The following is a 13,130-nucleotide window of genomic DNA, read 5'->3' on the forward strand; positions in this document are numbered from 1 at the left end:
TGCCATGGGGCCCTGGGACTGAGGGGTCTGTGGGATGGGCAGTGAGGGGATCTCTCTGCCATCGGGCTCTGGGACTCAGGGGTCTGTGGAAGGGGCAGTGTGGGGATCTCTCTGCCATGGGAGCATAGGGCTGAGGGTATCTGGGAGGGTCAGTGTGGGAATCTCTATGCCATGGGGCTCTGGGACTGAGGAGTCTGTGGGATGGGGAGTGAGGGGATCTCTCTGCCATCGGGCTCTGGGACTCAGGGGTCTGTGGGAGGGGCAGTGTGGGGATATCTCTGCCATGGGGCCCTTGGGCTGAGGGGTCTATGGGAGGGGCAGTGTGGGGATCTCTCTGCCATGGGTCCCTGGAGTGGGGGGTCTGTGAGGGGCAGTGTGGGGATCTCTCTGCCATAGGGCTCTGGGGCTGAGGGGTCTGTGGGAGGGGCAGTGTGGGGATCTCTCTGCCATGGGGCCATAGGGCTGAGGGTCTGTGGGAGGGGCAGTGTGGGGATCTCTCTGCCATGGGGCCCTGGGGCTGAGGGGCTGTGGGAGGGGCAGTGTGGGGATCTCTCTGCCATGGGGCCCTGGGGCTGAGGGGTCTGTGGGAGAGGCAGTGTGGGGATCTCTCTGCCATGGGTCCCTGTAGTGGGGGGTCTGTGAGGGGCAGTGTGGGGATCTCTCTGCCATGGGGCTCTGGGGCTGAGGGGTCTGCGGGAGGGGCAGTGTGGGGAATCTCTCTGCCATGGGGCCCTGGGGCTGAGGGGGTCTGTGGGAAGGGCACTGTGGGGATCTCTCTGCCATGGGACTCTGGGGCTGAGCGGTCTGTGGGAGGGGCAGTGTGGGGATCTCTCTGCCATGGGGCCATAGGGCTGAGGGTATCTGGGAGGGTCAGTGTGGGGATCTCTCTGCCATGGGACTCTGGGGCTGAGGGGTCTGTGGGAGGGGCAGTGTGGGGATCTCTCTGCCATGGGGCCCTGGGGCTGAGGGGTCTGTGGGAGGGGCAGTGTGGGGATCTCTCTGCCATGGGGCCCTGGGGCTAGGGTCTGTGGGAGGGGCAGTGTGGGGATCTCTCTGCCATGGGGGCTTGGGGCTGAGGGGTCTGTGGGAGGGGCACTGTGGGGATCTCTCTTCCCTGGGGCACTGGGGCTGAGTGGTCTGTGGGAGGGGCAGTGTGTGGATCTCTCTGCCATGGGGCGCGTTGACTGAGGGGTCTGTGGGAGGGGCAGTGTGGGAATCTCTCTGCCATGGGTTCCAGGGGCTGAGGGGTCTGTGGGAGGGGCAGTGTGGGGATCTCTCTGCCATGGGGCCCTGGTGCTCAGGAGTCTGTTGGAGTGGCAGTGTGGGGATCTCTCTGCCATGGGTCCCTGTAGTGGGGGGTCTGTGATGGGCAGTGTGGGGATCTCTCTGCCATCGGGCTCTGGGACTCAGGGGTCTGTGGTAGGGACAGTGTGAGGATCTCTCTGCCATGGGGGCATAGGGCTGATGGGTCTGTGGGATGGGCAGTGTGGGGATCTCTCTGCCATTGGGCACTGGGGCTGAGGGGTCTGTGGGATGGGCAGTGTGGGGATCTCTCTGCCATGGGGGCATAGGGCTGATGGGTCTGTGGGATGGGCAGTGTGGGGATCTCTCTGCCATGGGTCATTGGGGCTGAGGGGTCTGTGGACGGGGCAGTGTGGGGATCTCTCTGCAATGGGTCCTGGGGCTGAGGGGTGTGTGAGAGGGACACTGTGGGGATCTCTCTGCCTTTCGATGCTTACATGGGAGGGAGAAACATTAAATCTGCTCTCCCCATCCCTTCTCACCCCTGTCCTTCCTCTTCCCCCCTCCCCAGCAAGAGTCACCCTCTGCCCTTGTCTCTCTGATGCAGAGACCCCCACAGACCAGTCAGAGAAGGACTTTGCCCCTGAGGAAAAGACAGAGGAGGATGAAGACCCTGACACAGAAAGAGAGGAAGAGGAGGAAGATCTAAAGACAGAGGAGGAGGAGAAGCAGGAAGAGCAAGTCCTGATTAGTGAAAAAGAGGAGGAGGTGGAGGAGCTAGTGATGAAAGAGGAGGAGAACATTACCACTGAGGAGGAGGAAGACCTGGACACAGAGGAGAAGGGGGAGGAGGAAATATCTATAGAAGAGAACAAGGAGGAGGATGAGAACCTGTTTGCAGAAAAGGAAGAAGAGGAGGAGGAGGAAGAGGAAGAGGAGAATGTGTCTGCAGAAAAGGAAGAAGAGGAGGAGGAGGGGGGGATGTGTCTGAAGAGAAGGAAGAGGAGAATCTGACTACAGAAGAGGAAAAGGAGGAGGAGAACTTGTTTGCAGAAGAGGAAGAAGAGGAGGAGGAGGAGGAAGAGAACGTGTCTGCAGCAGAGGAAAGGAGGAGGAGGAGAATGTGTCTGCAGCAGAGGAAAGGGGGAGGAGGAGAATGTGTCTGCAGCAGAGGAGAGGAGGAGGAAGAGAACTTGTCAGCAGAAGAGGAGGAGGAGGACCTCTGCACAGAAGAGGAAGAGGACTTGATCACTGAGAAGGAGGAAGAAGAAGGTAAAGGAAGAGGAAGAAAGGAACACCTGATCATGGAGCAAAAGGAAGAAGAGAAGGACCTGGCCATGGAGCAGGAAGAGGAGCACCTGCCTGTGGAGGAAGAGGAAGAGGACCTGGCCACAGGAGTGGAGCACCTGGCCATGGAGCAGGAGGAAGAGGAGGAGGACCTGGCTCCAGAGGAGAAAGAGGAAGACCTGGCCATGGAGAAGGACCAGGCCACAGAGGAGGACAAGGAGGATCTGGGTCAGGAGGAGGAGAAGGGAGAGGACCTGGCAATGGAGGAGGACGAGGATGTGGCCATGCAGGGGGAAGAAGAAGAGGCGGAAGAAGAGGTAGAGGACCTGACTATAGACTAGGAGGACCCAGGAATGGAGGAGGATGAGGATGTGCCGATGCAGGGGGAAGAAGAAGAGAAGGAGGTGGACCTGGCAATGGAAGAGTAGGAGCAAGAGGACCTGGCCAGAGAGGAAGATGAGAAGGAGGAGAACCTGGCCACGGAGAAGGAGCAGGAGGAAGAGGACCTGACCAGAGAAGAGGACGAGGAGGAAAAGGAGGAGGAGAACCTGGCCACAGAGGAGAGGGAGGATCTGGCCAGAGAGGAGGAAGTGGAGGAGGGGGAGGACCTGGCCATGGGAATGGAGCACGTGGTCATGGAGAAGAAAGCAGAAGAGGACGACTTGGATGAGGAGGAGGATAAGGAGGGCAAAGCCAAGTCCTCCTCCACCTCCATGGCCAATTCCTCCTTGCCCAGATGCATAATCCATTCCCATTGCCAGACTCTTGCCCGCGGTGACAATGAAGGAGCAGGAGAACTTCTGGGCTGCACAGTCGGGTGTCACGGGGACGTCTGTGGGAGCCATTGACAGTGTGTTCTGTGTGGGCCATTTTCCTTCTCTGACCCAGGGGTTCTCTGCTCCCAGAATCTCAGCCAGGGAGGCCACCCTGCAGAATATGGCCCCGCAGTTTGGTGATGGGCTGCAGGAGTCACCACGTAGCTGTGCAGCAGCCATAGCACCTGCATTGACCAGGGACCAAAACCTGCAGCCCTCACAGCCCAGGCTGCCCCCACGGATGGCAATGGGAGTGTAGCCTGGGCAACTAGCTGCTGGGCCAGGGCATATAGAGAGGACTCAGAGATGCAGCAAACCAGTGGGCAGAGAAGTGAAGGAAGTAAGGGAAAGAGGAGAGCGAGGAGATCGGGGGAGCTGCTGCAGTCAAGGGACCCCAGCCAGAAGAGAGAAGCTGGGTGGGTTAGACACACAAAGTCCTGCATCTTGGCAGGGGTTAGACTAGATGAACCTTGCCAGAGGCGGCGAGTTATATGGGCCTGTGGTGCCCGGGCTCCAGCAAATTCAGGGCCTCGAGGGGCCCGGCTCCACCAATGTTCAGGGCAGGGTTTCTCCCCCAGCCCGACCTGCCACTCCCACGTGCCACCCCCAGAGCATCCCCCGGCCCTGCCTGCCACCCCCACGTGCCTCCCCCGGCCCTGCCTGCCACCCCCACGTGCCTCCCCCAAGCGTCTCTGCCTGCCCCCTGCATCTCCACACTGTGCTCCCTCACTGGCCGCTGCCACTGCAGGCTACAGGGGAGCGGCGCTGGGGGCAGGCTGAGGCGGCTGCTGCGCCTGTGGAAGTAGGAGGCGCATGGCAGCCTCCCCGCCCCCACCAGGTGACTCCAAGTCGAATCTGAGGGGAGGGGCTTATCCCGGTTGGACCTCCTGAGCAGCAGCCTGGTGGGGCCTGGGTGAGTGTCTTGTCCCTGGGGGGAATCCTCCCCTCTGGCCCCCCACCCCAGCCCCAGGGCAGCCTTCCTGCTGCACCCCAAACTCCTCATCCCTGGCCCAGACCCACACCCTGCACCCCCTCCTGCACCCCAACGCCCTGTCCCAGCCCAGAGCCTGCACCCAACACTCAAACCCCCTCTCACACCCAGCCCCCCAAACCCCCTCCTGCACCCCAAACCCCTGTCCCATCCCAGACTCTGCACCCAGCCCCCAAGCCCCCTCCTGCACCCCAACCCCCTGTCCCAGCCCAGACCCTGCACCTAGCACCCAAACCCCCTCCTAGAGCTTGTGCCCCCTTCTGCACCCAACCCCCAACCCCCTGTCCCAGCCCAGACCCTGCACCCAGCACCCAAACTCCCTCGTTTGTACCTTTTTCTGCTCCCAAACCCCAACCCCCTGTCCCAGCCCAGACCCTGCACCTAGCACCCAAACCCCCTCCTGCACCCCAACCGCCTGTCCCAGCCCAGACCCTGCACCCAGAACCCAAACTCCCTCCTAGAGCTTGTACCCCCTTCTGCACCCAAACCCCAACCCCCTGTCCCAGCCCAGACCCTGCACCCAGAACCCAAACTCCCTCCCAGAGCCTACACCCCAAACCCCCTTCTTCACCCAAACACCCTCCCTGGACCTTGCAGTGCCTTCTAACCTGATGGGTCTATAATTCTTTGATTCTAGCATCTGTCACCTAAAAAGAAGGGCTGGCGTGTCTGGATTTCCTCCGCATCCTCTGCAGTGAAGACAGAAGCAAGGAACTTTTTTAGCTTCGCCGCAGTGGCCTGGTCTTCCTGGAGTGCTCCTTTAGCACCGATTGCCTAGTGGCTTTGCTGACCGTTTGGCAGACTTCCTGCATCCCATGTACCCCCTCCGCAAGCAAAAACAAGGAGCGCCGCCCCCCCCTCCGAGCGTCAAAACGCCCAAGGCCCCGCCCCCGAGCCTCACCCACGCCCCGCCCCCCGAGCGGCCCCCCGCCCAGGCCCCACCCTGAGCATTGCCCCGCCCAAGTCCCCGCCCCTCGAGCGTCATGCTGCCCAAGACCCCGCCCCTAGCGTCACCCAAGCCCCGCCCCCTGAGCGGCACCCCGCCCAGTCCCCTCCCGGAGCATTTCCCCGCCCCAGTCCCCGCCCCTCGAGCGTCATGCTGCCCAAGGCCCCGCCCCCTAGCGTCACCCAAGCCCCGCCCCCCGAGCATTGCCCCGCCCAGTCCCCACCCCGAGCATTGCCCCGCCCACGTCCCCGCCCCCGAGCGTCATGCCGCCCAAGGCCCCGCCCCCGAGCGTCACCCAAGCCCCGCCCCCCCAGCGGCGCCCCACCCAGTCCCCACCCTGAGCGGCGCCCCACCCACATCCCCGCCCCCCGAGCGGCACGTCACCCAAGTCCCCACCCCAGCCGAGCACCGCCCAAGTCCCAGCCCCACCAACACGGCACCACACCTCCTAAGACCCGCCTCCCCCCAGCGCCGCCTGGCCAAACAAAAAAAAAATAAAAACAAACCCCGAGTGCCGCCCCCTCCCAAGGTGCCGCCCCAAGCATGTGCTTGGTAGGCTGGTGCCTGGAGCCGGCCCTGATCCCATGTACTTAACAACCCTTTGCTGTTAGTTGTTGTGCCTTGGCTAGTTGCTCTTCACGTTCATTTTTGGCCTCTGCCCTATACTTTTCATTTGACTTGCCAGAGTTTACGCTTCTTTGTCTTTTCCTCACTAGGATTTGACTTGCCAATTGTGAAAGGTGCCTTTTTAATGATCTTAGAAAGGCTCTAGCGGCTGCACCAGCGCGAGCCTCTCCTAAACAAGGCCTGCCATTTTACTTGCACCTGGCAACTACTCCAGCAAGCACTGGAGCTGTTTTGCTGCAAAAACAAATTGGCCAGGTGAGACCGATGGCCTATGGTTCCAAAACTCTCAGTGAGGTGGAGGCGAGGTTTTCAGCTTGCGAACGTGAGGTATTCGCCCTGGTATGGTCCCTAACACATTGGGAATATTTAAGTGGCACAGCTCTCATTGTGGTGAGGACATGCCATACTCCAGTAAAATATGTCATCTCTGGAAGAATTAATGAGGGAAGGGTATCCTCTCCCCGGCTGGCGGGATGGACTCTAAGTCTGGTCAATCGGGATATTCGTACTGAGAAGATCCCCCCCATACGAGAATCCTTCCCTATGCTCCGATTACCGCAGGAGATGAGCACGAATGTCCGTTGCCAGATCCTGATTTAGACTTACTATCTCCATTCTTCTTAGCAACATCCTGGGAAGAAGTACAAGGAAAAGGGTTAACACTCTGGGCAGTTGATGGGAGTGCTTGTCACCACGAAGGGCATCCTGTTGCAGGGTTTGCTGCAATCCAGGAGGGGACACAGCAAGTGGTGCAGGGTACGGTGAGGCCGCCGTCAGCACAAGCTGCACAATGAATTGCGGTCCTGGCAGTATCGTCTGGGGTAGCACCTGAGGAAAACATCTGTCTGTGTTCTGCTTCTAGTTGGGTGGTTCAAGCCCTTCCCATCTGGAAGAAAAGAGTTCAAAGTAAAAGCCCATACGAAGGGGGTCGGTTCTGGCCACGCTTGACAATCAGGCCAATCAGCTAGCAAAACAAGCTGCTAGGTTAGGATCAGCATATACATGGGATAAGACCCAATTTCAGCTGCTGTAGTTAAGATGCCGTCTCCAGATGTGTCAGCAGGCCATGGCATCTTGACCCTGCAAAAACAGGATAATGATCTCCAAGCCCTTTTAACAGCAGGGAAACATCAAGGATATGTAAGGACAAAAACGGATTGATTATAGCAACATCACCAAACTGTGAATTACCTGTACTGGTTATGCCAATAACTCCACGAAAAGAACTAATAACTGTAGCTCATGGCCAGGGACACTATGCTGCGTCCAAAACTTTGGAACGGGTGTCTAAGTGGCGTGGTTGCCTAACATAAAGGAGGAAATACTGGAACAAACCTTTTCTCGATTTGGTATCCCATCAGAAATAGATTCAGACAGAGGACCACACTTTGTGGGTGAAGTCACAAAAGCGCTGTGTGCGGCCTTAAACATCAAACAGCGGTTGCACATAGCTGCTCACCCGCAAAGTCTGTTATCGTCGAGAGGCTAATAGAGCCATGAAAACTGCTCTTAGAAAAGTAATAGATGTGCAAGGAAGGGATTGGGATAGCAAACTCCCATATATCCTAGCGGCCATGCGATCTACTAGAACTGTGTGAGGGTTTTCACCGCACGAGATGCTAACTGGGAGAATTATGCACACCCCTGAACTTTAGTGGGTGGGAGGAGTTCCACCGGATGAGTACCTTCCCAGGGTGCAAATAGACTTATACATGTCACAGTTGCTAGACACCATCAGCAGTCTTCAACATCGAGTAGCTCCTCAACTAAAAGCTAATAACCAAGTCATTAGTGCTTGGTTAGGCCACATTTAATGATGTAGGATGGGTGGTTGGTACAAAGGTAATGTTTAGGTATTATATAGAAAAAGGCCATGTCCTTAGTCCTCGTTGGGTGGGTCCAGTTATCATAACAAACGGAGCAAGTGCCTCTGTATATCAGGTTCAAATACCAGCAAAGAAGGGGATCAAATTAAAGTGATTCCATAGCAGCCAGGTAAAGGAATGGAAAGGAAATCAACCCATTTAACTGTGCCAATCATATTTTCTCTTCCATTCCTAGATCGACATGACCGCCATCATCCTATTCTCTATGTATATAGGTTGCACTGTATTTGTTAAGGTTTGGTTAATTGATTTGGTTGAAGGTGACCATCTGTTCTGTATAACAGGGAGTCATTATGCCACAGAGGATCCCATGGCCACCCTGGATCCTTTGGAACAAAATGACCCCATTTCTGTTTTAATGATCAAGGAAGAACCGTGCTGTGTGCTCAAGTGGGTCAAAGAAAGATCGAACAAGGCAGGTATATTTCAAGCAGTAATTTCAGAAATGTGCCTTAACTATCAGGCTGCACCTGTGGGATGCAGAGAAAAAACAGAAATGGCATGTAAGTGGGATATAGTAAAACCTCTTTTGGGAATTGTACCAAACTTAGGGTGCCCAACAGTTCTCAGATTTGCGGTTGCATTAAATTGGAAGTACCTGAGCATGTACCATGGGGTGGGTTTCTGGAAATATATCAGCTCCTTGGGTTCATGAAAGACCTAGTGCCATGTTCAGAATTAGTACTCCAGCACAGTCCTTCCTTCTCGGCTCTCAATGTACTGTTGTATCCACACCTTCTTGCGATAGTTCGTCTATGCAGGGAAATGGATGTAAAGCAGGAAGAGTCTTTTCATTGTAAAACTTTCTACTGCAGTAAGATCAAGGTTAAATTTTCCCGTAAATAGTTAGACTTGTATAGGGAGGTTTAAAATGAATGTTACAACGGCAGACTCTGGTAAATGGTCTATGGTAGGTCCGTATGGAATAAGAGTATACCAATTTGTTTTGGTTCTTCCTTCTCCTATTCCTAGTTTAACTGGTCCCGTGGTAATTAGGGAAGAAGCAAATCAAACAGTTATTACACATCCCCAGTCTGCGATAAGGAATGTTTTAATCAGCACTACCCCCTCTGTAATACTATGGTTGTATTTGGGTTCAATGCAAATTTTTCGCCATGTGACAATTTATTCATCGGGTGGGTCATAATTTGGCAAAGCCACAGGTGTCGGCAGTTACATCTTTTTAAAACAGGTGTAACACCGACAAGAGGGGGAAATGTTAATTTCAGTATACATGTTTGCCGAATTATTCTGTATAAAAGTTAAAATAAGTTCTGTAAATCAAAAGGCCAATTTTGTTTTGGTAAAAGGACAAGGCGACCTCCCTTGGGGGTCAGGTTCTTGTTCCTCAGTACCTAGAAAAGGCGGGAAAGTGGGAAGAGCAGGAATCTGACCTTGCCCAGCAACAGCTCCCTACAGAGACCAATGAGGGGAGGGGCCAGGGGCACTGGCTCGTGAGCTTTTGAGCTGTCAGAGGTGCAGGTGGCTGCTCTCTCTCCTGGTGCGGTACAATCTTGCCACTGGCTCTGGGCCTGCCAATAGCTACTTACTAATTAAGTTGGGGTTGTTTGTTTGTTGTTTTGGGAAAGCAAACTTGCATACACGGACCTGGTCCGATTTACTTAGATCAATCGTGCAACTCAGGACGACGCAAAGCGGGTTAGGGTGGGAGTTAAGATAGGGATACGTACCTGTCTGTTTCATCTGTTGTCCACGGTCAGTGTTCACTACTGGCTTCTCTTTTCTGGATCCTGCACCCCTTTATCGCTGATGTCTGTAAAGATAGAACATCTTGTATTATAAGTGCCTGTGTGTTATTCCGAATCTCCAGAATCATTAATCCATTCCCCTTTCCATTCCTTCCTCTCCCCTTAGCAAATAAAGTGTTGTTGTTTTATTTTATAGCTTTGTGTGTGTGGAGTTCATTAAAGTCAGCTCTGATAGATGGCCTTAAAAGGGGGACTCAGCGGGAGATAAACTGTAAGGCTCCCCGAGATCTTCTGATCAGATCGGCCTAGAGAGATAAAAATCCTTACGCTTGTTGAACCTCATCAGATCTCTTTTGGCCCAGTCCTTCTTGAGAGTGGGAAGGGGCTGGGACAGCAGCTTAAAGCCACATCTCCCCAGGGCAGCACAGCACAGCGTGCAGCGCAGGGGGCACATTTCAGTTAGTTTCACTTTGTGCAACTTAACCCTGAGGTTCTCAGGCCCTGTGAATGAGACTGTGGAATTACCCAGCCCGTGGGAAAGACTGTGAGTGTTAAAATATTCCCCAGGGTTTGTTCCATCCCTGGGGGACCATCTGCCTCTGGAGGCTGGGGATGGAATCAGGACCTTTCACTGCCAGGCTTCTGCTTATGACCAGGACTACGTCAGCCGTGATCAAGTCTAAACAGTGACTTCCAATGAGCCTTAGCCCACCGACTGTTTGTTAACGGGCAAGGCGGAAAGGCCTCAATTTACAACAATGGCCTAATTTTGGTTACCTCAGTTTCTCCCTTTGAACTACAGGACTGCAGGGAACTTGTTCCAACTGCAGCCACAGCTGCATGTGGAGTCCTTGGGCACTGCAGGTGTCCAGCCCCTACGCATGTAAAGGCAGGATCCCATATTTGGATCTGACATCAAGAGACATTCTTGAAATCTGGCCCCAGCCCACCACTGTGCTCTGCCTCCCATGCTGCCCAGGGTGGGCCAAAGGGGCTGTAGGGAAGGGGTTAAGCCCTCCCCCACCCTGGGAAATTCCTCCCACACAGGTGCCACTTGTGCCTCCCCCCAGCAGCTGTAGGCACAAGGAGTGCTCGGGGAGGGGGGAGCATGGACAGCTGGAGGGGGAGGGGGTGGAGCAGGGATAGAGGGGTGTGACCAGGGTGAAGCTGCACCTCAGTTTTATACAGGGCCGCCGAGAGGGGGGGGCAAGAGGGGCAATTTGCCCCAGGCCCCGGGCCCCGCAGGGGCCCCTACGAGAGTTTTTCGGGGCCCCTGGAGCAGGCTCCTTCACTCGCTCCGGGAGCCCCGGCAAACTCTTGCGGGGCCGGGCCTTGGAGCTTCTTCTGCTCCCGGTCTTCGGCGGCGGGGAATCCTTCGCTCTGGGGTGGAAGGACCCTCTGCTGGCGAATTACTGCCGAAGCGGGACCCGCCGCCGACGTGCAGCCCGGTCTTCGGCGGTAATTCGGCAGCAGGGGGTCCCCGCCACGGGTCTCCGGGGCACTTCGGTGGCGGGTCATGAAACGGAAGGGCCCCCCGCCACCAAATTACCGCCGAAGTGGGGGCCCCTGCCGCCGAAGACCCCAGGCCCCCGGAATCCTCTGGGCGGCCCTGGTTTTATACCCTGGCAAAGCCACTAACACCCTTAAAATGAGTGCAGCACACTACTCAGCTGAGCTGCAACCTCTATATTAACCATGTAGTTAAAGTGCTGCAGCGTCGTACTCAGGGAACTAGCAGCATCTGCAGCAGCATCTGTGCTCAGCCCAGCTTCCCCAGCACAGCTGAATTCCCTCCTTCTCCCAGACGGGACTGCTTTCCCGACTCCTGCCCCAGTCCCCTCGGGCCGGGCTTCCCAGAATCCCCTCCCTGCAGTGGACATGGACACGTGGCCTGAGAGCCCTGGACCACTGGATTTCTCTGTTTTCACCCCACCACCCATGGACCCTAGCAGGAGCGCTAGTGCAAGCTCCCCTCACCCGCTGCCCTTTGATTCACTGGTTTTTGCTAGCCCCCATGCTGGGGGAAAGCTCATTCTCCATGGACGCAATGAGTCCCTGGTCTCTCTGCATGGGACTCACAGACAGGGAGGAAAAATCGGATGCAGGCCTTGCTGGGTGTGGTTTTACGGGTGACGGGGTCCACCTACCCCACTAGGGCCCAGGCCCGCGAGATCCCAGCCACATTCCCACGCTAGCCCCTGACCTGCCATCAAGATGGACTTCTCAGCTTCTGTCCCTGTGGGTGGGGGGAGGCATTGGGTCATTGCCCTGAGGGGGAGGTCTTGCTCGGGCGAGGCGAGGGCGAGTTTACACTGCCCTCACCAGACCCAATTGGGCTAAGTTTTAACTTTGGTTATTATAGTTGAAAAGTCATAGGAAGATGGGAGATATTCCAGCAGACTGGAGAAAGGGCAAATGTAGTATTCCCAAATAAATGAAAAAGGAAATAAGGACAAAGCCAGGCAGTTACAGACCAGTCAGCTTAACTTCTGCTACCAGGTGAAGATAATGCAAGCAAACAATTCAGGAATCCATCTGAAAACATCCTAGAATATAATAGGAAGAGAAGCAATAGCCAGCTTGGATTTATCAAGGACAAGTTGTGTCAAACCAGCCCCCGATAGCTTTCTTTGGACTGGGTAACATACCTCTGCGGATGGGGGGAAGCGGCAGATATGGTTTATCTGTAGACCTTTAGGAAGGCCTTTCAGTGCAGTCTCACATGACCTTCTCCTTAACAAACTAGGGAAATACAAAACTAGATGGAACTACTCTAAGGTGGGTGCATAACTAGTTGGGAAACTGTTCCCAGAGAGTAGTTATCAGAGGTTCACTGTCAGGCCGGAATGGCATAAGGAGTGGGGTCCACCCATGCTCAGCTCTGGGTCCTGTTCTGTTCAATATCTTCTTTCATGATTTAGATCCTGGCATAGAGAGTACAGTTACATAGTTTCAGTGCAGCTGCAGTGCTTAGTCTGTATCCACATAAAGAACTGGAGTACTTGTGGAACCTTAGAGACTAACAAATTTATTTTGTAGCATTAAGCCACTGAGCCAATCCACCCCCACTTCAGGGGCAGCCATGTGCTGGGGGAATGACGCAGGGGGGGGGGGGGGCGACAACACATTTCCCCACCTACACAAGGACAAATCGTGGCAGATAACCACGGGTGGAAAATGCCCCTCACGAGAGGAAGATTTTAAAATGGACGTTTGAGACTCTATGGGGGAGAACGGGGTTAATCGGGGGAGACGGGAGTGGTGTTCATTGTAGGGGATAGGGGGGTAATCGCCCCAGATTTTATAGCCCCGTGTGAGACACTGAGCGAGAAAAGGGGCAGAACTAGAGAGAATATCGGGGGCGAGAGCCAAGTGGCACAAACAGGGACAGGATCCAATTAACCCCCCTCCCCCCTACCCCCGCCCACCACTTCTCCCCCCACTTGGGAATTTCCTGGCTGCACAGAGACAGTTCAACCCCCCCCCTCCCCCCCGCGTCCCACTGACCTTCCCCCCCCTCCAACTCCAGCTTCTCCCCTCCCTGCCTGACACCCCCCATCTCCCCCCACACCACAGGGGATCCCCCCCCGCCAGGCCCCAGTCTCTGCCCCCCAAATCCCAGCAGTG

General features: G+C 55.6%; 1 protein-coding gene and 1 long non-coding RNA gene across 3 annotated transcripts; one reads left to right on the top strand and one right to left on the bottom strand.

Annotated features, from left to right (window-relative positions):
• The first annotated feature begins 2,483 nt into the window (after nucleotides 1–2,483).
• Nucleotides 2,484–5,203, top strand: LOC123376166 (glutamic acid-rich protein-like). 2 transcript variants are annotated; one of them, XR_006581703.1, is made up of 2 exons: nucleotides 2,484–4,257; nucleotides 4,973–5,203. XR_006581703.1 is itself a non-coding variant. In XM_045027976.1 (2 exons), the coding sequence occupies exon 1, from the start codon at nucleotides 2,547–2,549 to the stop codon at nucleotides 2,868–2,870; it is 324 nt and encodes a 107-aa protein (XP_044883911.1). In that variant the 5' UTR covers nucleotides 2,486–2,546; the 3' UTR covers nucleotides 2,871–3,760; nucleotides 4,973–5,203. The 2 variants fall into 2 exon arrangements, 1 of the variants encoding a protein (XP_044883911.1); XM_045027976.1 differs by having other exon boundaries at nucleotides 2,486–3,760.
• A 1,011-nt stretch (nucleotides 5,204–6,214) lies between these two features.
• Nucleotides 6,215–9,946, bottom strand: LOC123376167. Its single transcript, XR_006581704.1, has 3 exons — nucleotides 9,486–9,946; nucleotides 8,393–8,547; nucleotides 6,215–6,794 (listed from the first exon to the last, which is right to left on the bottom strand). It is a non-coding gene; the product is annotated as an uncharacterized LOC123376167 (long non-coding RNA).
• Between the last annotated feature and the right edge of the window lie 3,184 nt (nucleotides 9,947–13,130).

Source organism: Mauremys mutica, chromosome 8 (assembly GCF_020497125.1).
Source record: "Mauremys mutica isolate MM-2020 ecotype Southern chromosome 8, ASM2049712v1, whole genome shotgun sequence".
Classification (NCBI taxonomy): domain Eukaryota; kingdom Metazoa; phylum Chordata; order Testudines; family Geoemydidae; genus Mauremys; species Mauremys mutica.